The sequence below is a fragment of the Arachis hypogaea genome, chromosome 13 (assembly GCF_003086295.3).
Source record: "Arachis hypogaea cultivar Tifrunner chromosome 13, arahy.Tifrunner.gnm2.J5K5, whole genome shotgun sequence".
Taxonomy (NCBI): Eukaryota; Viridiplantae; Streptophyta; class Magnoliopsida; order Fabales; family Fabaceae; genus Arachis; species Arachis hypogaea.
The window spans coordinates 12,334,796-12,357,619 of NC_092048.1; the positions used below are offsets into that span (position 1 = coordinate 12,334,796).

The 22,824-nt window shown below is 27.9% G+C and overlaps 1 protein-coding gene across 1 annotated transcript; it reads left to right on the forward strand.

Annotated features, from left to right (window-relative positions):
* The first annotated feature begins 8,593 nt into the window (after positions 1–8,593).
* LOC112735758 (glutathione gamma-glutamylcysteinyltransferase 1) lies at positions 8,594–11,855 on the forward strand. Its single transcript, XM_072213364.1, has 7 exons — positions 8,594–8,795; positions 9,431–9,590; positions 10,148–10,304; positions 10,496–10,734; positions 10,894–11,057; positions 11,207–11,259; positions 11,550–11,855. The coding sequence occupies exons 2-6, from the start codon at positions 9,519–9,521 to the stop codon at positions 11,253–11,255; spliced, it is 681 nt and encodes a 226-aa protein (XP_072069465.1). The 5' UTR covers positions 8,594–8,795; positions 9,431–9,518; the 3' UTR covers positions 11,256–11,259; positions 11,550–11,855.
* The last annotated feature ends 10,969 nt before the right edge of the window (positions 11,856–22,824 follow it).

The window sequence follows — 22,824 nt, forward strand, 5'->3', positions numbered from 1 at the left end:
AATGCAGTTATAAAAGTAGAATAGGAGACAAATAATTTATAGTAGTAGAGAGAGGAGCAACGGCATGAATTGAACTGTAGCATGTTGAATACTTCACCTGACTTGCCAATTCACTATGCTTTCTCAACCTGTTTCTGATATTTATTCCTTTATGGATTTATTAATTTTTTGAATTGTTATTTTCAATGTTTCATTGTAATTGGTCATTTGGTTGCACTTCTCATATAATTTGTTATATAGTTTATTTTTTTTGTTAGTTTAATGTTGATAGTAATTAATTATAGTAAGAATATATAAAAAATACATCACAAAATATTTTTTAGTTTTAGTTTAACACTGATAGTAATTAATTATAATAAGAGTACATAAAAATATATAAAGAATACATCATAAAATATTTTTTTAGTTTTAGTATAATATTGATGGTAATTAATTATAATAAGAGTACATAAAATTAACTATAAAATATTTTGTTCATTTTTCTATTTTCATTCATTTGAAATTTTAAAATAAATGAAAATAAAAAACTGAAAAAAATATTGTGATTAACCTGATTTACTTCTTATATACTTTTATTATAATTAATTATCATTAATATTAAATTAATAAAAAAATAATTTAACTAACACAATTTATATTACACATTTTCTTATATATACATCACTTACCATGAACATAGGGGATTTTACAAGCTTTTTCTTCCGTCATTTACAACCGTTGATTTCACTTCTCAGCATGGCATGGTAAGTGCTTCTTCATCGTTTCATTATACTTTCTTGTACTGTGCAGTTTCATTTTGGTTATCACATTATTTTATATTATGACCGTTACTTTACTGTTTGATTGAATCTTAAAAACTTTTTCATGAAACTATTTCAGAATTCATACCTCAGTTTGAGGGATATTAAAAAAAAGAACAAAATTAATTGTGAGGTCTATATATTTTTTTATTGTGCATGGAGTACGTAATTTTGTATTCTAATTTAATTTATCCAAATTTAATAATCACTCCTATATTCTCTGATTCTCTCTTCTTTCTGCTATCACGTTTCACATCATTTTCTTTTTGCTCTGTGAAACTTTTTTTTGAGTTTTCTTTTGTAACTTTTACATACGAGAAACAACAACATGAATTGAGCTCATCAATTGATAATGCAGTTATAAAAGTGGAATAGAAGACATAATTTATAGTAGTAGAGAGAGGATTACAAATAAGAGATTGGAGTGGGCTACCTTCTTTACTTCCCTTTTTCTCAGGTGCTTGTAGCAAGTTGGATAATTCACCTCACTTGCCAATTCGCCATGTTTTCTCAACCTGTGTCTGTTATTTTTTTTTATGAATTTATTAAATTTATGAATTTTATTTTCACTGTTTCATTATAATTGGGGGCACTTCTCATATAATTTGTTATATAATTTATTTTTTTAGTTTAATATTAATAGTAATTAATTAAAATAGAAGTATGTAAGGAATATATAAAATTAATCATAAAATATTTTTTTTAGTTTTAGTTTAACGTTGATGGTAATTAATTATAATAGAGTACATAAGAAGTACATAAATTAATTATAAAATATTTTGTTTAGTTTTCTATTTTCATTCATTTAAAAATTTTAAAATAAATAAAAATTAAAAACTGAAAAATACTGTAGTTAACTTTATTATCTACTCCTTATGTACTCTTACTATAATTAATTATCATTAATATTAAACTAATAAAAAATAATATAAATAACACAATTTATATTACAAATTTTTTTAGAAAACGGTCGGGAGGTCGGCTCCGATTCACCTTCGCATATTGGGTCTCCCGGACTGTTGTAAAGAGGAAGATATCGGGTATGAGATCCCACCGAGTTGGCAATTCGAGGCGGAGGAGGGGTTACTGTAAAAGGACTTTAACGCTCAAATCAGTATTCATACAAAGGCGACAGTTAGGGTAAAGGATAGGTGACGTATCGAGGAGGGGTAGGGCCTTCCCCTTATATAATATGTACTAGAACGGGAACTACATGAGTAGACCTATCTTCTAGGAAACTTACTTTCTGGCTGTTAGGTACCTCATGAAATGGTTGTGAGGTGCTTCATGAAAGAGGAGGTGACATTCGAGTCGCCTCTCAGTTCAGCCGCGTGAGGCCGTCGGATCGGTCGGCCGGCCATTCGCATATAAAATCACGTCATTCCTCCTCCAACATTTATATCTCGCGTTCTTCTTCCTTTTTTTTTCCTTTCTTTTTTGTGTTTTTTCCTCTTTTTCTTCACATTCCTTCTTCCTTTACTTTTTTTTCTTTTTATTGTTGCTGCATTTTTTTTCTCTTTCTCTTTCTATTGGTTTTGTAACATTATGCATTTTTTCTTTATTTAATTTTTTCCTCCCAAAAAGAATTATGAGAAAATAAAATAAGAAGAATAAACATTTGAAGACGATGAGGAAGAAGAGAAAGAATTTTGAATTATGTAAAACTTATCAGTATAAATATACCAAAAATTCTTAACAATACACATAAATATCTTGGTTTTACACCAAAATTTAATATAAATACACAAAAATATTTTTCTCTAATATTGCACTTTCTTCTTCTTCTTTTCTTATTTTTTTCTTTTCTTAGTTGAATGAATGTATGTTCATCCTCTTCGAAGTAAATTTTGCAGCATTATGTGTTTTTTTTCTTTTTTGTTTGATTTTTTCGTTTTTATTCTTGTTAAGAGAGTAAAACAAAAATAAACTTAAAAGGTAAAACAAGAAGAAAAAGATGAATAAGAAAAAAAAAAGAAGAAGTAGATGATGATGATAAAAAAAAAAGATAAAGAAGAAGCATCATAAGATGAGGGGGAGGAAATGAAGAGTTTTAAATTATGCAGAACTTATTAGTACACATACATCGAAAACTCTTAAACAATACATATAAATATCTTAGTTTTACATCGAAATTGGCTATAAATACACAAAAATATTTTCTTTAATGCTATATTTTCTTTCTCCTTCTTCTTTTTCTTATTTCTTTCTTTCTTTTAGTTGAATGAATATAAATTCATCACCTTCTAAGTAATTTTGCAACATTATATGTTCTTTTTTTTTCTTTGTTTGATTTTTTTTGTTTTTATTATTGTTAAGAGTATAAAACAAAAAAAAAACTTGAGAATGTAAAATAAGAAAGAAAAGATGAATAAGAAAAAAAAGAATAAGAAGATGGCGATGATGATGAAAAAGGAAAAAGAAGAAGAAGTAGAAGACGAGGGAGAGGAAGAGGAAGAGGAAGGGTTTTGAATTATGCAGAACTTATCAGTACAAAAACACCAAAAATTTTAAACAATACATATAAATATCTTAGTTTTACACTGAAATTGGTTGTAAAAACACAAAAATATTTTCTTTAATGCTGCATTTTTTCTTTTTTTTTCCTTATTTCTTTATTTCTTTTAGTTGAATGAATATAAGTTCATCCTCTTCCAAGTAATTTTGGAGCATTACATATTTTTTTCTTTGTTTAATTTTTTTGTTTTATTCTTATTAAAAGAGTAAAACAAAAAAAAATAAGAAGGTAAAACAAAAAGAAAAATATGAATAATAAAATAAAGAAGAAGAAGATGGTTATGATGATGAAAAAAAAGAAGCAGCAGAAAATGGGGATGAGAAAGAGGAAGAATTTTGAATTATGCAGAACTAATCAGTATATATACAACGAAAATTTTTAAACAATGCTTATAAATATCTTAGTTTTACACTAAAATTGACTGTAAATACACAAAATATTTTCTTTTAAAGTTGCATTTTTTTTCTTTTTTTTCTTATTATTTCTTTTTTTGTTGAATGAATTTAAGCGGAGACGGATCCAGAAATATTATCATGGGGCAATAACATATATAATATTAAAAAAGTATGCAAAAAATTATATAATGTAAAATATTTTACAAAAATATACCAATAGAGAATATATTTTAAAATACAAAAAATATGTATGTATTTTTTATTAACGAAGTGGTCGATTTTTTTTATCATAAAATTCATCGATAATAGAATCTGTGTTAAATTTTTCAGCAATTTTTTTAATATAATTAAAAGATAATTAGCAAGAAATTTATCTTTCATTTTGTTTCTGAGTTATTCTTCACAACATTCATAGCTGAAAAAGATCTCTCGGTTGTAGTAATTGAAACATAGAGAATTAATACCAAATGAATCAAGAAGGACGCTCACAAAAGGAAAAAAAATCCACTTTATGAGATTTGAAAAATTTTATTTGATTTAAAAATATTAGTAATAATATCTTTTCAGATTTTTTAAATATTGTTACTTATTTTTTAGATATTAAAAATCATTAATATTTAAGTTAGATTAGACTTTTATTTATATTAAACTAAATACTAAATAAATTTTTTAAAAAATTAAATCATACTTAATAACTTATTACTATTAATTTTTTTTAAAAAAACTGGAGGGCAAGGCCTCTACTCGCTCCCGTATATCCGTCCCTGAATGTAAGTTCATTCTCTTCTAAGTAATTTTGTATTATTATATATTTTTTTTCTTTGTTTAATTTTTTTGTTTTTATTTTTATTAAGAGAGTAAAATAAAAAAATTAAAAAAAATAAATAAAAATAAATAGTTTAATATCTTTAAAAGTTAAAATTGAATATGCAGATAAAAAAAATAATTATTTTAAGTTGCAGAAAGTATCTACAAATAAATATCAAAAGTTATATATGCGGTGATTTCATTGATTATTAACATGTATTATATAATATAAAATAATAAAAAATAAAATAAAATCTCCAAAATCAATAAATAACTACGAGAACGAGAGTTTTGTTAGTCCACCAAATCTTATATTTAGTAATGGGCAAAATGAGTCCATATTTCAGCAATATTACGCACAAAATAAAGAATCAGATAAGGGTGTATAGTGTATACGATGCGGTTGATTTGAAGATTCGGTTCAAATTTAAATATTTTGGAGATTAATTTTATCGGATCTAAAGTTGAATAAAAATCTCATAAATAAATTCTATTATTATTTAGAGTCGAATCTAAATTAAAATGAATTCGATTTACTTAGTTTATGTATATTCTAAGAAAATTAAAAAAGTATATATATTTTAAATTAATTTTAATATTATATTATATTAATTATAAATTTATTATTTTATTGATTTAATCATACTTGATAAATTAAAAATAAATTAAAAAATATGAAATTAGAATTTATAAACAAACTTAAGTTTAAATATAGATATCAATTTTACGGTAATATATATATATATATATATATATATATTTTTTTTTTTTTCCTTTATAAATAAGTACATCATAATTTTTGATATAACATTTATTAAGATCTAGACTTTTTTAGTCTAGACCTGATTTTAATGTAACTCAAAAATAGTATAATTTTATTAAGTTTAGAGTTGGATAAAAGTCTAAAAAATAGACCCAACTATTATTTAAAAGCTAAGTCTAGATTAAGATAAATTTGACTTCTCCTCTTGACTTATATACATTCCTAAAATTAGATATAAACAAATTAAAGAATCAATGATAAATTTATCTTTTAATAAAAAATATTTAAATTCAAGAAGAATATGTGATGAAATATAATAAATCTAGTTAGGAATAAAAATAAAATAAATAATTAAAAAGAAGGCAAAGAGAGAAAATAAAAGATGTAAAAAAGAGTAGCGTAAAAAAAAAAAAAAAGTTTATGTCACAATAGAGAGATAGAATGAAAGAGGATTAGAGGAAGCTAAGATGAGAAAAGAACAATTTACAAAATATAGTCAACAACAAAAAACTTACAAAATATAGAATAATATGCTTTTATAGCAATCAAGATATAGAATTAAGGAACATAAATCAAAGTAATAAATGAATCAATAAATTAATAAATAAATTTCATAAAATTGATAATATATACAATAAGAAACTTTTTCGTAGGTATAGATGAAACTAAATTAAAGAGCAAGAAAATATTTGTCTTGTTTATCTACATAAATCCTTATAAATTAAAGAGGTTTCGTCTAAATGTAGAAGGAAAATAAAAAATATTTAAAATAAAAAGTTGAAAACCAAAGAGGCATCTTCAATTTGATAATAGTTATTATCCTTTTTATTTCGTATTTTAAGAATTTAAATGTGTATTAATATATCAATTATCTAATTAACTATCATATTGGAATATTGTATTTAGTGTCTAAACAAAATAATTATATTGCTGTAAAAAAATTATTATATTATCATAAACTTAATTATTTTATTATATAATAGATTTAATTGTTCTTGTATCTAATTATTTTATTAAAAATATATAAAATAATATATATATATATATATATATATATATAAATGTATAATATTTCAATTAGAGAAATTCTTCGCATACAAGCGATTAAGACTTGTAAGCCTTACAAGTCCAATCAAAATTAACGCTCAAAACGCGTTTCGAACCGTTCTTCTTCCTCTTTGTCTTCTTCTTCTTCTTCTTTTCTTTCGTTTCTTACCTTCTCTTTCTCCTTCATCTTCTTTTTCTTGCTGCACGTTCTTCTTCCTCTTACTCTTCTTCTTCTCCTTTTCTTTCGTTTTTTGCCTTCTCAGCAGCAGAAGATGAAGAGGAGAAAGAGAAAGAGTTCTGAATTATGCATAAGGTGTACTTCAACGAATTTTGGGTGTATTTCTTAAATTCTTTGGGTGTATTTCTGTAATCTTTTGGGTGTATTTCTATAATCATTTGGGTGAATTCCTGTAGCCGTTTGGGTGTATTTCTGTAATCCTTTTGGTGTATTTCTATAATTGTTTGGGTGTATTTCTGTAATCGTTTGGGTGTATTTCTGAAATTTCATTATCTTCAAAACGATTTCAAAGCTTGATTTCAGAAACCATGAAAATCGAAAAAAAAAAAAAAAAAAACGAAGAAGAAGAGGAAGAGGAAGAGGAAGAGGAAGAGGAAGAAGATGCTTTGAAAACAAGAAGCAGTTGAATAATGCATTAAAAGACCCGTATGTGTAGCAACTTGTAAGACTTGTATATATAACAGACCTCAACAAAATAAAAACAACAATCATTAATCAAATCATTTTATGTGGGGCTAAAAGTGGACCAGGTTACTCAACAGAAATTTGTAGTTTGACTCATTTTAGATTTGACTCAATACCACTTATTTTATTAAATAGGTTAGATTTAGATTTTTATAAAAATTATTACTTAAAAAAGCTAGAAAATAGATTTAAAAAAAAACCTATAAAATTTGTTGTGCTGATTCGTTAAAATATTTTTTATAATAATAAATTATTCTTAGTTTAGATATTTACTTTTAATTTAGATATTCACTCATATTAAATACTAAATAAAACTAAAAAAAATTAATCTAGAATACGAAACAGGTTTTTTAAATAGGTTTGTGAATTTATCGTATTTTAAATAAATTGGATTTAAACCTAAAAAACTAAAAAAGTCTAAAAAAAATAATAAACCTAAATTTAAATCATCTATTTATGACATAAACTAAATTTATTATAATTATAATTCTGTTCGACTGGATCTATTTTTCACTCTAATTATATAAAAAATAGTATATTTCTTAATGAACAAATAAAATTAAATCATATCTGATTATATACAGTATGACCATAAATCAAATCATTTCTAATATGATAGCTCTGTATGATGATTCATTTCCAAATTGGATCAATAAATGGATCATCATCCACCATAAAGGACTGAGACAACTTAATTTTCTCTAATATCACCTCGTTAATTTTGTACCATTTTAATAGAAATAAATTAAGTACTTGTTTAAATGCCATTAAATTGATAAAAAAGTAAATATTTTTTTAATTTTTTAGTGTATTTAGTAAATTTTTAATAATAAAAATAAAAGTACTAATAAAAAAATTGAAAAGTTAGAATTTATATTTTTTATTAAAAATATTTTTTTTTAAAATATATTTTTTTATATAATAAATAAACAAAAAATATTTTTATATTATTTTACCAAAATATAATTAATAAATAAAAAGATCTTTTTAAATAAAATATTCAAACATAAAATTATTTTTATTTTTGTAAAAAATTTTAAAAAAAAGTATCATTTAAAAAAATACTTTTTTCAAGAATAACATTCAAACAAATCCTAAAAAAAATATTTGAAAAATTAAATTCTAAAATAAACTTTGAAATTGACCGCATGCATTAAAATAATTTTTTAAATTTTAGTTATACTAATTATATTTTTGAGATTGACAAAAATATTATATATTAATTCTCATCCTTTTTTCGTTAAGTATTAATAGAGATTAATATAATATATTTTTGTTAAACAAAATTGAATCCATTAGGATTAGGAGTAAATAGTTAAATTGATTTCTAAAGGATAAAGTAATCTCCAATTTAATTCTTAAAAGATTTTTTTAATCAAATATCCAATTAGACGAAAGTACTGACCGATTAATTTTAAATCTTTTGGAGGACAATTTTAATTAAAAAATTATTTCAAAAATTAAATTGAAGATCAATGATCTTTAAAGCACCAATTTCACCATTTACTATTAGAATCAGAGGTTGTTTTGTGAACAAATTACTCCAAATTAGCTTTAAAAGTTGCAAATTATACGATTTCCCTTAAAGGTTTGTAAGAAAACGTGAACCTCAAGCACCCTTCCTCCCACTCTGAACCCGCTCGAGCCTCAGTCAGCCTCGCGTCCAGCTTTGACGAGTCGCCGTCCGTCAGCCTCTGTCTCCCTCCGTATCACATTGCATCCAGCCACTCGCCAGGTTACTGTTATGCCTCCATCAGACGAAAAGGTTTCTCCTTTATTCTCTTATAATCTTGATGTTTTCTTGCCTATTAACTTGTACGGTGAGCTTTGGCCTATTATAGTTTTAGCATTATCATGAAACTGGAATTTTTTTCAAGTAAACAAAGAAGGGGCTTGCTAGTTGACCTCTTCAGCTGAGGTGTTAGAAGAGACATATGTGATCATATATTTTTCTTGCTTTTTTTTAATTTGAATTTTCAGAACATACAGATAAGTAGTAATTTATTATTGTGGGGAGTTCTTGTTCATATGCATGTCTTGCTTTTATGCACAATGGATTTATTATTGTGGGGAGTTCTTGTTCATAAGCAACCAATTTTGGTTGAAACTTGGTTGCCAAATCCGTTGCTATTCTAGAAATTTCTTGTAGTGATCATGATAAATATAACAGATAAATGTGTTAATAATATAGCTAAATTTTTTACAAATTAAATCTATTCCAATTCAAATGATTTTAAACATACTCTAAAAATTCAATTTGTTATTCGCTCTGATTTTAAGAAGATAGGAAAGAATTGAATTGCAAAACCACTGCTCACTATTGTGCTATTATATATTATAGTAAAGATTTTATCTGATAACACAATTGATTTGATACCCAAATTAAACATCATGATGAAGGGATTTCACATTGGCAAGAAGGGATCGATAGCTCAACCTTGAAAGGATTAGATAGAACTATTTGTATTGAGCAACTCAAAAAGAAATTATGTTGAATGGATTTTACAAACGACTCCTTCCGTCACCCCCTGCAATTGATTTTATTTCCAACCATGGGAAGGTATGCTTGTTTCAAACTATTCTTTTATCACCTGTTAATGGCAATTTATTGATGCAGGCTATATTTTTCTAACTTACACTTGAATTATTCACGTATAGATACAATGTTTTTTAAGCCTGCCGTTTGTGGTTGATGTTGGATTCATCTTTCTTTAACTGTGTCAAATTCGCCACTAAATATTCTAATCATAGACAAAAAAAATAGTTTATTATTATTATTATTATTATTATTATTATTATTATTATTTATTTATTTAATTTTGATGTATTGTTAGTATAAAGTAGTTTTTCATGTGCATCCAATTACGTAACGCCATTTCAACAAAAATAACTACCTTTTAAATTATCTGCATTAATGGTTTTTCAAAAGAACGGATACAATTTTAGGATTGTGTAAAATATTTTACACTGACAGTACATTAAAATTAAACTCTATTGTTAGTGAGTCACCAAAAAAAAAAAAACTCTATTGTTAGTGTTAGTGAATTGTTGTTATGTTGCTATTGCTATTGCCTGTTCTTTGTTTGCTATATTAATTGTTTTTTCATTGAGTGACAGAAACTTTTCCTAGAAGCCTATCAAAATGGAACCATGCAAGGCTTCAACAGTTTGATTTCCCATTTCCAAACTCAAACGGAACTTACTTATTGTGGTCTGACAAGTCTAACCATGGTCTTAAACTCACTTGCCATTGATCCTGGAAGGAAATGGAAAGGTTGGTATGCCTTCATTGTTCCACAAATATTAACCATTCTAAATTTGTTAATCAATCAAAATTAATCTATTTATATATTTTATAAGTTATATTGTCCTCATCTCTAATTTGTAGTTACAGTTAACATTATTATATTCAATAAATCCTAGTTTTCAAGTTTTGCCTTGTCTTTGGAAAATTTATCTGTGTAGGACCTTGGAGATGGTTTGATGAATCTATGTTGGATTATTGTGGACCTTTGGAAACTGTCAGAGCTAATGGCATCTCATTCGAGAAACTTGCATCCTTAGGTCATTGTGCCGGAGCAAAAGTTGAGGCATTTCGTGCAAGCAATATCACTATCGATGATTTTCGCAAATATGTCACTAAGTGTTCAACTACTGATGATTGTCATATAATTGCATCATATCACCGAGCTGCTCTCAAACAAGTATGTATGTTGATGGTCTCTAAAATTTTACTTTCTCTGTTTGATGACTGAATATGCTTTTTGGTAACCAAATAAGACAAGATAATGTTGGTGCATATATGTCATTCTAATTAAAAAAAGACATAATGCTAATAATGGTAACTAAAATTTTTATGGCAGACAGCAGGTGGGCACTATTCTCCCATAGGTGGCTACCACGCTGGAAAAGACATGGTTCTTATTTTGGATGTTGCGCGGTTCAAGTATCCTCCCCATTGGGTTCCACTTTCACTTATTTGGGAAGGCATGAACTATATTGTTGAATCAACTGGAAAAACAAGGGGGTAGGATTATTGACATTATTGGACAAAGTTATCTGATTGATTTATGTGCCTGCTGGCCAATTTAAGCACTTATTACTTGAGGCTTAATTACTAATTGATCAATTTTGATGTTAATTATGTTGGTAATTTTTTCTAGTTATTTTCTTCAGGTTCTTGCTTGTATCAAGGCCTCACAAGGAACCTAACATGCTTAAATAATCTGGTATTCTTCTTTCCTTTGTATATTGACCCAAAACTTGTTTAATTTAATCATATAAAAAATAATAATATTAAATTGTTTGAGAGTTTTTTTTAAATGTGCATGTGTGGATACAGAGATTTCACTTTTCATTTCCGGATAAAGGATAAACCAGTTCCCTTTGTAATTGATATCATAATGATGTTCCTCTTCTGTTTAACAATCAGAAGATTTGAAAGACCTCTGTATGATTCTTTCACTTATAATCACGCTGCTTCTATCCAATTTTGAGGAATGCATTGATTGGATTGCAGAAATCAAGAAGCCAGAAGGTGTGGTTCCAAGTTTAAGCACCAATGGGAAAGCAGGTTTTGCTGACAAGCTTTACATCAATTTGTCATATGATTTATACGTTTAGAGACAACAGTAGTTAACTAGTTTGTTATCCAGAAAAAAAGGGTATTGAAATTGTTAATCACCTTTCATATAATTCAAGGCAGATCTTGTTTATAGATAGATACATTATAATGTAACCAAAATCAATCAGGATTTTTCACACCTCACTAATCAAAATGTATGTTTCACATTACTACAAGCATAGCCTCATCTTTGCTTTGAAATCATTGTTTGATCACGAACTCTCCTTCATATGTGAACCCACTCCGATCATGATCAACTTGTTGCATCACACCTAGATTCAATGTGGAAAATTTCTCTGATATTGATGTAACTCTGAAACAGAACCAGGAGCTTGTATAAGAAGGTCACTTCCTTGGTCAGTATACTAGTGCTGAAGAGTGTAAAAGAGAGGTTTTGATTTAGTTGGCTTTAGGTAGTGCAGAGTGAACCAATTCTGTTATAGTGCATAAATATCTAGATCTAGAGGCTGCATTGTGTGTATAAATAGCATGTCCTCTCTAACAAACTCAACAGAATCAGTTTATCACATTCAATACACAATTTCTCATTTCATCTTCTCTTTAGTTTCATTGCTCATAATAGTATTCTTGTTCTTCAAGAAACTTAAGTTTCTTCAATTCTCAACAGTCTTCATCAATATTATACAGAATATTTAGTGGATCTTCATCCTCCTCATCTTGAATGATATCCCCTACAACATCTCTTACTTCCCTGAAATTTTCATAGTTTGGTGGATGCTGGATAGTGTGATTCCATCGTCTCGAATACAGTTGTTCGAGTGGTCGATCATCCGCTATTGTTGTCTCGTCTTCATTGTTGAACTTTTGATTGTTGTATATAGTAAATGAAGGTGGTGTCACTCGTACAAGTCTAAAACCAGAACTTACTATACATTTGGTGTAAATCCTCTAGAGTTCACGAATATCTCCTCAAATCTTTCAGATAATTCAATTGTGGAATTTTGGATGCATGGACTGATGGTAGAACAATACGTGAACCTCACTGTCACTGTGTACTAAAAAGCTCTTGTATCGAACACACCCTTGGGCTGATGTTATTGGATGTCTATATATTCAAAATCTTAGAAATTTTTTCTTTCGGCCAAGAGTTATTCCTTCTATAGTTATTGTAATTTCACTATTGTGGTGAACAAAAGTTATCATTTTTTTGTGGCTACTAATATATCACGTTATTAGCTCTCTTTGGTTACGTAAGTTTGCCTTTGAATCTCACATCTCTTGATCATTTGCCTTTTATCTCTTCTTCAAAACAGTGTAAATTGCAATGGCAGGGGTCACTTTTGTTCCAAAGAACTACATGCTTAAATCGCATTGGGGACGAGCAATTTAGGTTTTCTTTTTAAATTTTTCCATCTTCACCGGCATTTAAATTAAATGTCTTCATATCAAAATTAAATTTTCAAAATCTAATGCGATTTACTTGTACGTTTTTAAATAGCTCAAAGTCATTGTGATTATTTATTACTTTTAAAAATAAAGGACATATATTAATAATGGTGATGCTATAAGTATAAGCGTGTTTTTAACCAAATTCAATTAAGTTGCACAAACCCAGCAAAAGAAAATGTGCGCATACATCACTTCCTTCTCTTTCTCTATGATTCTTCAGCATAGAAATTTTGGTTAGAGAGAACATAAACTTATTGATATAACATATAAATTTTTGTACATAATGCAAAAATTTCTGCGCATAGTATATAATTTATCGATATAACATAGAGATTTTTGCACATAATAACACAGGAATTTTTGCACATAGCAGAGAATTATTTGCATATAGCACATTAATTTTTTTTATACAAATATATTTTGTTGGTTTGGTAATTCAATATTCTGGACATATGGTCCTTAAAAAATTTATGTGTTGTACACCAAATTTTTTTGTGTTTTGTACCAAAATATATGGTATGCGCATTTTGTTAGTTGGGTGTTTTAATATTCTGGACATGTAGTCTTTTAAAAAATTTTATGCTATGTACCAACATTTTGTTGCTGTAGATCAAATTTTTTGTATTTTGCATTAAATTTTGTATGTTTAGTAGTTTTGCATAATATATATAGAAGAAACCGACGTCAATAATGATAATGAAGGATGATAAAAAGGAAAAAAGAAGGATAAGAAGAAATCAAATAAGAGAATGAAAAAGACGAAGAAAAAATCACGTTGAAAAAAGAGGCGCATTCGTATCTAACTTAATTAAAACTTGATCAATGAAATAGTTGGCCGCGTAGCTTTATTGTATTAATAATATTAAATAAGAATAGGACAATAATTATTTTTGATAGTTTTTGTAAGTAAAAACTCCAAGAATTGTTAATAATGAAAAAATGTTTAGTTATATATTTTTCTATAGACATAATCTGAAATCCACTTTGGAGGTGAAATGAGTTTGGAATTCTAAAAATATAAGTTAATAGTCAAATTAGTCTATAAAAAAATAAGACAATTTTTATATTTGTCTTTGAAAAATTTTTTCAATTAAATTAGTCTATAATTATATTTGTCTTTTAGTCATTCTATTAATATATTTTTTTTAAATATTGATATTGTAAAACACTAATTGACAATATATATAATACCTGATATATCTAATTGGATATTGACAAAATATGTTTATGAAAATTTATTAATTTAGTCTTTTTTTAAATACATAAACTCTATTCCCAATATGATCTAGCGACTAAATTAATAAATTTTCATAAATATATTTAGTCAGCGTTCAATTGACATGTTAGGTGTTATGTACGCTATCAATTAATATTTTATATTATTAATTGTTAATAAAAATTATGAGTAAAGTAACTGAAAAACAAATATGATTAATTTGTAATTTTTAAAAAATTAAGTTAATTAATAAAACATTTTAAAAATAAATTTAGAGAATATTTTATTTTTCAAGAACTAATTTAACTATTAAGTAAGTTAAATTTAGTTGAAGATCTTTGTTCAGCATAATTTTTTTTTTTTTTTTTGCTTTTTGGGTGAAACAATCAGCATAAGTAATTAATTAAGCTCAAACTAAGATAAACACGACAGATCAATCTTTATTGGGCCTTAGAATCAATTTGGATTGGGCGCTAGCTTTTCACTTTTGGGCAGACAAATATTCTCAAAAGCAGGACTGAAAGAAGTAAATAGTGGAGGTGTTCGACTCTAGTTGGGTGGCAAGTCCAAAAACTTGATCCGAAAAAAAAAATTCATAAATGTGGGTTTATTTATGGTTTAATTACTCTACAAGTTCCTATAGTTTTACCGAATTTTTAATTAAGTTCCTATATTTTTTTCTTTTCAATTGGGTCTCTGTACCTTAATTTTTTTTCAATTAAGTCCTTGCCGTCAGTATAACGTTTGAGATAATAGAATATTCTTGATAAAAAAAATATTCTTGTCATTTAGTTAGAGTGGCTAGGTGAACTAATTTAAATTTTTTCCAAATATTCAAAGAACTCATTGCATTTCATTCCTAAGAAAAAAGAAACCCTAAGTTTCTCTCGTCTCCTGCGTCTCCTGCGTTGGTCCGTCGTCGGCGTCTGTGTCTGGCATCGACTGCAACGGACGCTTGCTGGTGTGCTCTCCGTCGCCTTTCCTCTGCGCTGGGCCCATCTGCGTTGTTGTTGTCGGAGGTCTTTTCCACTGTTTGTCCGGCCAAGGCGTCTCCGTCCCTCGCGGTGAAGCCCCTCGCCTGGAGTCACCGCGCCGCACCTTGCCGAGCCTCCGAGCGCCTGGCCTCCCATCACTGCATTGTGTCTCTGCTCCACCCCCCTGCACTCGAACTTTCTGCAAGTAGGTGACAAATAAAAGCCTCCTTTTTTTAGTTTTAAAAGTTGATGTTTATGTTTTTTTTTTTTAAATATAGCATTGGTTGACTGTTGTTGCTGTGATGGTTCTGCTTTAAATGGATTCTGCCTCTGTTTTTATTAAATAGATTCTGCTTTCAATGGGGGATTTGTGAAAGTGTGATTTGTGAAAGTGTGAAAGTGTGATTTGCAATAGTTTAATTTTGTGAAGATGTATAAATTGACGGTTCCTTTTTCTTGTTTTGGGTTACGGAATTAAGCAAGATAGGAAGATGTATCGCAAGATTTGAGCAAGATAGGAAGATGTATTGACGGACCAATGCAGGAGACGCAGGAGACGAGAGCAACTTAGGGTTTCTTTTTTTCTTAGGAATGCAATGCGAGGGGTTCTTTGGGTATTTGGAAAAAATTTAGATTAGTTCACCTAGCCACTCCAACTAAATGACAAGAATATTCTTTTTTATCAAGAATATTCTATTATCTCAAACGTTATACTGATGACAGGGACTTAATTGAAAAAAAATTAAGGTATAAGATCCAATTAAAAAGAAAAAAAATATAAAAACCTAATTAAAAATTCGATAAAATTATAGGGACCTGCAGGCTGCTGCAGAGTAATTAAACTTTTATTTATTTATTTATTTATGTACATTAGGTGTGGTTATTATTTATTAGGAATTATAAACGTGTGTTTATTGCTACATAATTGCATGTTGCAAAAATGAGATCGTCGTTTCGCTAGAATACAGTTAGAATTGTATGAAAAAAATGTGGGGAAGTCATTAGGGGAAAACAAGTAAACAGATCCTATGGTTATAAGGGTTCAAGGGATGTATTGTATGTTTTTTAGGGTTAACCACTAAAAACGTCTCAAAATATTATAGTGCTAATAAAAATAATTTTAATTTTTTGATAAAAATATTTTTAATTAATTTAAAAATATGCTAAAATTATTTGACATTTGTATACTTCAAGAATAGAATAAAATTGTATTTAGCCCATAGAATAAAACGGTTATATGTTCACTATCAGTGATTTCTGTACCATCTTTATTCATGTTGTGGACAATAAATTCACTGTAAGAAGTGTTAAAGGTGACATTGTATTGATGCTGAGATTGCATGTCAATGGTACAATCTGAAAAAATTATTGGGAGTCCTGTAATAGCAACTACATCGAGGAGAGACATTCCGATAATTCCACAAAGAAGGTGGAAGTTGTTGGTAGTCCTGTTCCAGAAACAAGTCACTGCTCCAATCATCCAAGGATATGTAGTGAGTGAAAAGTGAGAAAGCCTTAACAGTTCTTGTATTCCTAGGGCTCCCCAGATAGCACCCTTTGTGGGTTCGAAGCGTTGGTACCAAGTTGTGAAATCAAACCCTCGAGGATTGATTTTTGGATTATCTCGGAAGGATTTTTGGTTGATGAAGTGAGAAATGTTAAAAGCTTGGTTTATCAATAAATCTTCCCCTTCAGCATTAGGAAAGAAAGAAAGTTTTTTATTTGTCCTCTCAAGAGTTTCAATCGGCCCAAGAAAACAGTGTGTATCTGCACCGATTGTAAAGGGGATTAGGATTCTGGTATCATTGACCTGTAGATGGGGATCGTCAATGATTTCATCATTGATTTGATTAAGAATACGAAGAGCTAGTGGAGATGGTGGTGCTACTACGTGACCTTTACCCTTATCTTGAGTAGTGGCATGAGAAGAAGAACCCGCCATTGTCAAGGAAAAAAGGGAGAATGAAGGTTGAAGATTTTGTGAGAAAATTCTTGGTATAGAAAAAATTCAGAGAGTAATGAGGTTCGAAAAGATTTGAACAAAGGAGAAAAGTGATGAATTTAAAGTATCACTGTAGCCGTTATTATGGAAGGAATGCGAACGAAGGTAACTTCGTGAAGAAGATGAAGTGGGAGAGAGAAATAACAAGTTTTTGGAAGACGTGCCGAGTGGATCAATAGTAATGGGGAGTTTAAATGACAATTATTACTGATTTGAAAACTGACATTTTTTGGATTAAGTGTCTTATTCTTCGATAATGTTATCAAAGGCAACCACATTAATCCAAGGGGGCAATTTGTTGATCGAAAAATATTCTCGATCAGAATGAATTGATTCAGAATGAGTTAGGTAGGGTCTCTCGAAAAGATAAATGTATGAGCATGAGGTTGGAAGTGATCGACATTGATTTGGATTTCGATTATTTTGTTAATTGAGTGAGCCTGATCGAAGTAGAAGATTCGATTTGAGAAGATCGAGTGAGGCTTTCGATGAGCTGGTCGAATAATTATGGAAGCGGGAGAGTTAGTAGCTTCTTTCACACGAGGAAATTATGGGGAATATCTACAATCACGCGGCGGAAACGGTTACCAATAGTGATTGCAATTCAAATTTGTATTTTCGTATTTAATTATAATTAATTGTAAAGTAATTGTTAGTTATGTAATATTAGCCTATAAATACTAAGAAGTAATAGGAAATAAGGGTTGGAACTTTTACTCAAAAAAAACACTCAAGCACACTCACATCCCAGGAAATTCCTGAGTTTGCAATCGAGTAACTTTTCTGTAGGGTTCCTTCCACCTTCTTTATTCTTTTAATTTACTTTTCTGTAAAGTTAAACATTTCAAGTGAATTTATCTATTAAGTATTCTCTAATTCTACTGTTCAATTTATCCGTCTGCATTTCAAATTTCTATGTCAAAGTCTTTCGATTCAGTCAAAGGCATTTCATTGTTTTCTTTTAAATTTCAATGCAAGCCTTTTTGCTTTCTGCACATTTAGTCTTTAAAAACTTTATCCTTTACATTTCCTTTACCAATTTATAAATCTTCTTTACTTTTATTATCAATACTTATCTAATAGAAGATACTTTGATACACTTTTAGAAAACTGGTACTCGCACAGAGGATTAGGTTTCGCTCCCAGACTACTAAATATCGAACCACCATCGATTTGCTAAAAATGACAAAATAGGTTGTTTTCGTCGTAGCCGTGCCTCGTCTACCGCTAGTGCCGATTAGACTGCTGCCATCACGAGGTTCTAAGGGAGAAATAGCTTGCCGGAGGCAGGCCATTGGAAAGAGTGAGACGTGAGACAAAGAACGTGGGATTGTTCTTGCTGGTGTTGTCGACGTTGACTCATGCATCCTCCATTGCATTCTTCTATCTTCTTTATTCTTAGATCTTCTCTTATTTTTTATGTGCTTTTCATTTGTTGTTGATGATTGTTGTGTTGTAGCCGTTGTACAATAGTTTTTGGCAATAACGGTGTCTATGGTGCCCTAAAAGTGGAGGGATGGAGGTTGAGAGAATAATAATTTCAGATCAGGTCGTGTTTTATTTGGGAATTAGAATTCTATAATTGAAAAAGCAGTATTGATTCTTTTGTCTTTGTAGTTCCATCATCACTGTCTTCTTTTTTTCTTCGCAATATTCTATACAAGCACTTCAACAAAATATGGTAATTTGGGATCTAAGAATTTGAGGATTTTTTGTTAAGAATCAGTGTAATTTAAGATTTAAAAAATTAAGAATTTTTTTTGTTAAGAAGAAGGTTCTATAAGGTGAGGATGAGAGTGTTGATGGCTGTGTTGATGGTTAGGATGTGAGAGAAAAAAAACGAGTGCAAAAAATGAAAAAAGAAGAAGAGGTGTTGGTTTGTCAACGGCTCTGTCATGACTGACAGAGGTGCTGCGGATAGTGAATTAGAGAATAGGTGAGTAGAAAAGGGGGAAAACAGAGAGAAATTTGGGAAGAGATAAAAGAAGAGGGTGCGGGCCACGTCATTGTTCCATTTGCCACATAAGTCACTTTATTTGCCACATTTTACTAAACGGCTTTTGAAGGTAGACAATAACTTTTGTAAACAATGTGAACAATGAGCTTTAGAATTGACCCAATAAAGTAAAAAATACTCCACCTCTAAATTACCGCATAAACCTTAATATTAGGATAACCATATGCACAGTTAGTGAATTGAACATCCAGCCATTATTAACTGTGTATAAGTAAATCGAATAAAAAAGAAATAACCATCCAATTAAGAATAATCAACATAATCATCTGCATACCTATTGAATTGAACATCCAACATATTTATTATTTACATTAATATTCTCGTTATTTCCCTATACTTTTCCATTACTAAAACATTAACATACCGCATCTATCTTTACGAATAGATAATTTTAATACGTTTTTAAATTAATTAAAAATATTTTTATCAATAACAAAAACTAAAATCATTTTTATCGTCACCAGAATATTTTGGAGATGTTTTTTGTGGTTAATGCATACTTTTTATACTTTAATGTCTGTACCTAATGTAACATTTTTTTAGATAAAGTTACCTTGTTGCTAAAGATATGCTGTAAAATCTAAATTAGATATAACTTATTAGAACTATTACCAAAATAAATTTGACATTCCGAACCATTTTAAAATTATTTATAATATTTAATTTGATTCAATTTGTTTATAATGTTTAAAATCAGTTTTAATTTTATTTTCATTGTTAATTTTTTTACACATTTTTTAAAACTATGCTTCCCATGACATAATTTTAAAAAATCTACATATATATTCGGAGTTTTAATAATAATAATAATAATAATAATAATAATAATAATAATAATAATAATAATAATCCCATTATAAATGTAAAAATACACAAATAATTGGACTGTTTATTATATATTATATTGTCCTTATCCTCAACTACTCCAAAGATGGACTACTACTCATTGCATTTAATGTCTAAAACAATAAAAAATAAAGACTAAAAAATTCTCAATAATGCTAAAATGAGCGAAGGTTTTTTATTTCTAAATTTAAGTTAATCTTTAATGAATATCGTGCAATAACATCCATTTACATTTGAGAGAAATAATAATCATTTTTGAACAGCTGAAGATATTATACAAGTTCAATCAGATCCAGTAGGTTGGATATTTAAATTATTAATAATTATTTGCATCCATATCCTTATGTATGTGTATGTAGATATATTATTAATAAGTGCTGTCAATTACATTTTGCTTTCCCAAACATAATTTGCAAGTTGCAATGCAAACGGCAAGACCCAAATGCTGAAAACACATAGGTTTGGTTCATTTGGTTTCGTCTTTGTACAACCAATTGACTATACAATTTTTGATAAATGTTATTCCAAAATCACATACAACATAGGCCTCGGTCATATTCTTTGTCCCCACATCAACGACCCACCACCATAAAAACACTTCAATAATTTATCGATATATCTTTTCAAATACACAAATACAAAGAATTATTAATGTTCATACATTGTAAGAATTCACTATTATACTATCACTAAATAATTAATTAATAATATTCACTAAAAAATTATGGCAATATCCAATATATTTTAACTTTGTGAGAAGAGATAATGAACGAATATTGGTGATTTTATAAATAATTTAAATGGACTACAAAATTTTATGGTAATAATATAGTATAATTTTCTTTTAAAAAAATGTATAGCTGACTAACACTTTTCTAGCTAATATGTAATTAATATCATCATTTTTACTCTTTTATCAAAATGAGAAAGAAAAAGTATATCCTTAATTTTGGTTTGGTAAAGTTTTTATTATTCGAAAATAATTTATTAAAATTAATTTTTAAAAAAAATCTTTGTAAAAGTTATAACATTTATGTTAGGTAAATCGAATTAAGAATAATTTTTAATAAATATAAATAATAATTATATTTGATAAAATAATTTTTAAAATTTAAAAATATTGTAATATACATAAAATATATTAATATATAACATTATATTAGACTCTTTAATTTTGATAAATACAAATTAATTTTAAAAAAAATTATTTTAGCGTTTTCAAAAATACGACTTATAAGTATATAATCTTTTTTATTTACTAAATACAAAATAAAAAATTTATACATTTTTAAAGCACAAATACATTTTTAAAAAAGTTTACTAAACCAAACCTTAGTTAATTGATTTCTTTATTTTTTTTCTATATTAACTATATATTAATTGCAAACTGTTGGTCATATGATTCTAGACAAAATAACAAATAGACGAGTCAAGTTATAATATAATCCTAAAAAGAATATTAGTCGGCAAAAGCAATTAACTACATTTTAGTCTATTTTTAGGAATAGAAAAAGATTTGATACCCATAAAATCCTTGAGTATTTCATGGGCTTGATTCTATGCTCTCACACTCATCATCATTATTTCATGAATTCCTTTGAAACAATAAGGACTGGAATGAAATCAAGGCTCATGAAAGAGGTTCTAACAACACCTGAAGAAGCTGATGACATGCTTCACCTCTTCTAGCAAATTAGTCGGCACAAGTTTTGTGTAATGTCTTGCCTTCCCTCACCATCAATTCAATAATATATATTAGACTTTATTGTAGAATTACTTTTTATTTTTATTTTTTTAAATAATTATAATTTAGAATTGATAGTTTAAGATTGAAATTTAAAATAAAAAATAATTTTAAAATATTAGTCGATATTAGCTGAAAAAAAAATAATTTTTTAATTAAACTCTTATATAAAATTATATTATAGTACTAAGTAAATGCTTAGCGTATCAAGTGGTAGGGCTTCAAATTTCGCGTTGTGTATACATCAATTCATTGGCCAACGATAAACCCTTAAATAGAATTTAGTATCGCGATATATTAGTCCTTATCTTGTCAGGCTGAGAAATATCGTAAGAAACCAAAAAAAAAAAATGCTTAGCATACCATGTTAGAAATAATGTTAATATATTTCATCAAATTGATATGATCAACATATTTTGTAAATATTTTTTATATATATTTTAATGATTACGTATTTGTTTCTTTAATTCCAAAGCTATTTATGGAAACTAATTTATCTTTGATAACAATATCAAAGGAGATTCATTAGTATTGCATAAGACATTTGGTATGTAAATTTAAAAAAAAAAATTCAAAATTTTTAGAATACCAAAATATTGATTTACCCTAATAATAATAAGAAGAAGATATTAGTAAATATATAGCAAGGTTGTTCATTCGTGTCATCAGCATCATATTCTTGTTTTCATTCAAATTATTATTGATGCTCGAAAATGCTTCGAATAAAGTACGGCGCAATGAGGGTTTTTGGTTCATTAAGAAATAAATTGATGGTTGAAACTCGAAAGGAATGTGCAATAATTGAGGACACGTGTCAGGATGTGATTGGGAGGAAGGAAGCACCCAAGCACCAAGGAAAGTGATGTGCAATAACAATGTTCGTGTTGAAGTAGACTTTATGTTTAACCAAATACTTTTCTTAAACTACTATTAAACTTCAATTCATTTGATTGAAAATAAT

Coding starts and splice junctions, on each gene's coding strand:
- LOC112735758 (XM_072213364.1), top strand. CDS start 9,519: ATGTTGAATGGATTTTACAAACGACTCCTTCCGTCACCCCCTGCAATT. Junction 10,735..10,893: donor ACCGAGCTGCTCTCAAACAA/GTATGTATGTTG, acceptor TTTTTATGGCAG/ACAGCAGGTGGGCACTATTC. Junction 11,058..11,206: donor TCAACTGGAAAAACAAGGGG/GTAGGATTATTG, acceptor TATTTTCTTCAG/GTTCTTGCTTGTATCAAGGC.